A 1,865-nucleotide genomic window follows, 5' to 3' on the forward strand; every position below is an offset into this window, starting at 1 on the left:
CCGCGGCCGCCGCGGGTACGGCGGGCGCCGCTGGCACCACGGCGTCGCTCATTAAGTCCGAGCCGAGTGCGCGACCGTCGTTCAGCATCGAGAACATCATCGGTGGGGGCCCCGCGGCGCCCGGGGGCTCGGCGGCGGGCGCTGGGGGCGCCGGGGTAACTGGGGGCACCGGGGGTAGCGGGGGCGGCGGGGCGGCACAGTCCTTCCTGCGGCCGCCTGGGACCGTGCAGTCAGCAGCGCTCATAGCCACGCACCAGCCTCTCTCGCTGAGTCGGACGACGGCGACCATCGCGCCCATCCTGAGCGTGCCGCTCTCTGGACAGTTTCTGCAGCCTGCAGCCTCGGCCGCCGCCGCTGCCGCCGCCGCAGCGCAGGCCAAGTGGCCCGCTCAATAGGGACGTGCCGGTGGCCGGGATGCTGGGCCCGGCGGCGGCCTCCAGCGTCGGCTGCATTTGCAAGCTGCGCGCCCCGCCCCGCTCCTGGCCCCCCTGCCCAATCCTGGACTTTGCCTCTCTTCCATTTCCTTCCTCCAACCCGTCAACACCGACCTTCGGCGGCCTCCACCCGGTCCTGCATACCTAGGCTGGCGGAGCAAACTCTCACCGCTCACCCGCGGGGAATAGCTTTCCGTACAGGTAAAACCGAAAACCGGATTTCCGAAAATGTACCCCGACGGCGCCTGCTCTCAGTACCTTGGGGATGGGAGGGAAATTCTTTGTATATATTTGTATAAAAATTATTGACTTTCCTTTTGGGGTTTTTATTTTTTTAAGAAAAAACAAATTCAGTAGATTTAGAGCTCTGAACTTTCATTTTTTCTGAAGGTTCACTCTCCGCAGTTTTATGTGAGAAAAAAATGTATAGAGATGTTGGGAGATTTTAAATATTAAAAAATTTTCACAAGGCGAAAAGTGTCATTCTATTATAAAAGTCTGTTTATATATGAATGAATATATATGGTATTCTAAATGTTATTCCATCGTGTTGTACACAACTTTGTAAATAAAATTTTTAAAGGCTCAGCCTAGTGTTTTATTTAGGTGTCTGAGATAAATGACAAGATTTTAAAATAGTATTTGCATTTTATTTTCCCCAGATATTGGAGGAGTTTCAAGGAATGGCCTTTACAGACTTTGCTAATTCATGATTTGGGTGTAAGAAATTTTAATTGGAGAAAGAATATACCTAATTTAAATTGTATTAATATTTTCTTTTAGTTTTCATATAAAATCGGGATGTTGGTGGTGATCTCCTTCCTAATCAATTCATTAAATCTAAATGACTAGATATTTCTGAAGATAAAGTAAGCTGCCATTTAAAAAACCAACCTAATTCTAAACATCAGCACAATTTAAATATTTTTTAAATACAAGACTTTATCTTTCACAATGAAAACTTCTCAAATGAGAGTTCTTAGTCGTTTCAATTATCCTTTCAAAAAAATGTTAATTCCAAACATCTCCCTCATTTTAGCATGTAAAGCCTTGATTTTTCAAACTGTTTATTTTCATCCCCTAAGTGGAAGTGGTAATAAACCCAATTAACTTTTTAAATATATGTATGGCATTTTAAATTTTGCAGTGGGGTTGTATTACCTATATTAACCTGATAGATGATACATAGTTGTTTTATTCTTTCATAATATGTTCAAATAAGATACCTCTTTTCTATGACAGTAGTCCACAACATAATTTGGATTTCTGAAGGATTCCTGTAGATGCCTCCTCCAACCCGCAGCTTTTCCAAAGGCCAAGAAATAGTGGCCTTAATATCCTTTGAAAAACAGATGCACATCACCCCGTTTTTTAACCTTTTTAAAAATACCTTAGGCTAGTTTAGTGTGAAATGCGAGATCACAGAGCAGG

At 45.0% G+C, this 1,865-nt stretch overlaps 1 protein-coding gene across 1 annotated transcript in view; it reads left to right on the forward strand.

The window, feature by feature from the left end:
• The window catches only part of FOXD3 (forkhead box D3), a 1,402-nt gene extending 1,007 nt beyond the window's left edge, over positions 1-395 (forward strand). The window contains exon 2 of the mRNA XM_007464299.1: positions 4-395. Within this exon, the coding sequence (XP_007464361.1) occupies positions 4-395 (392 nt within the window). The remainder of the gene's footprint in view (positions 1-3) is intronic.
• Positions 396-1,865: the final 1,470 nt, after the last annotated feature.

Source organism: Lipotes vexillifer, unplaced genomic scaffold (assembly GCF_000442215.2).
Source record: "Lipotes vexillifer unplaced genomic scaffold, Lipotes_vexillifer_v1.1 scaffold47, whole genome shotgun sequence".
NCBI lineage: Eukaryota > Metazoa > Chordata > Mammalia > Artiodactyla > Lipotidae > Lipotes > Lipotes vexillifer.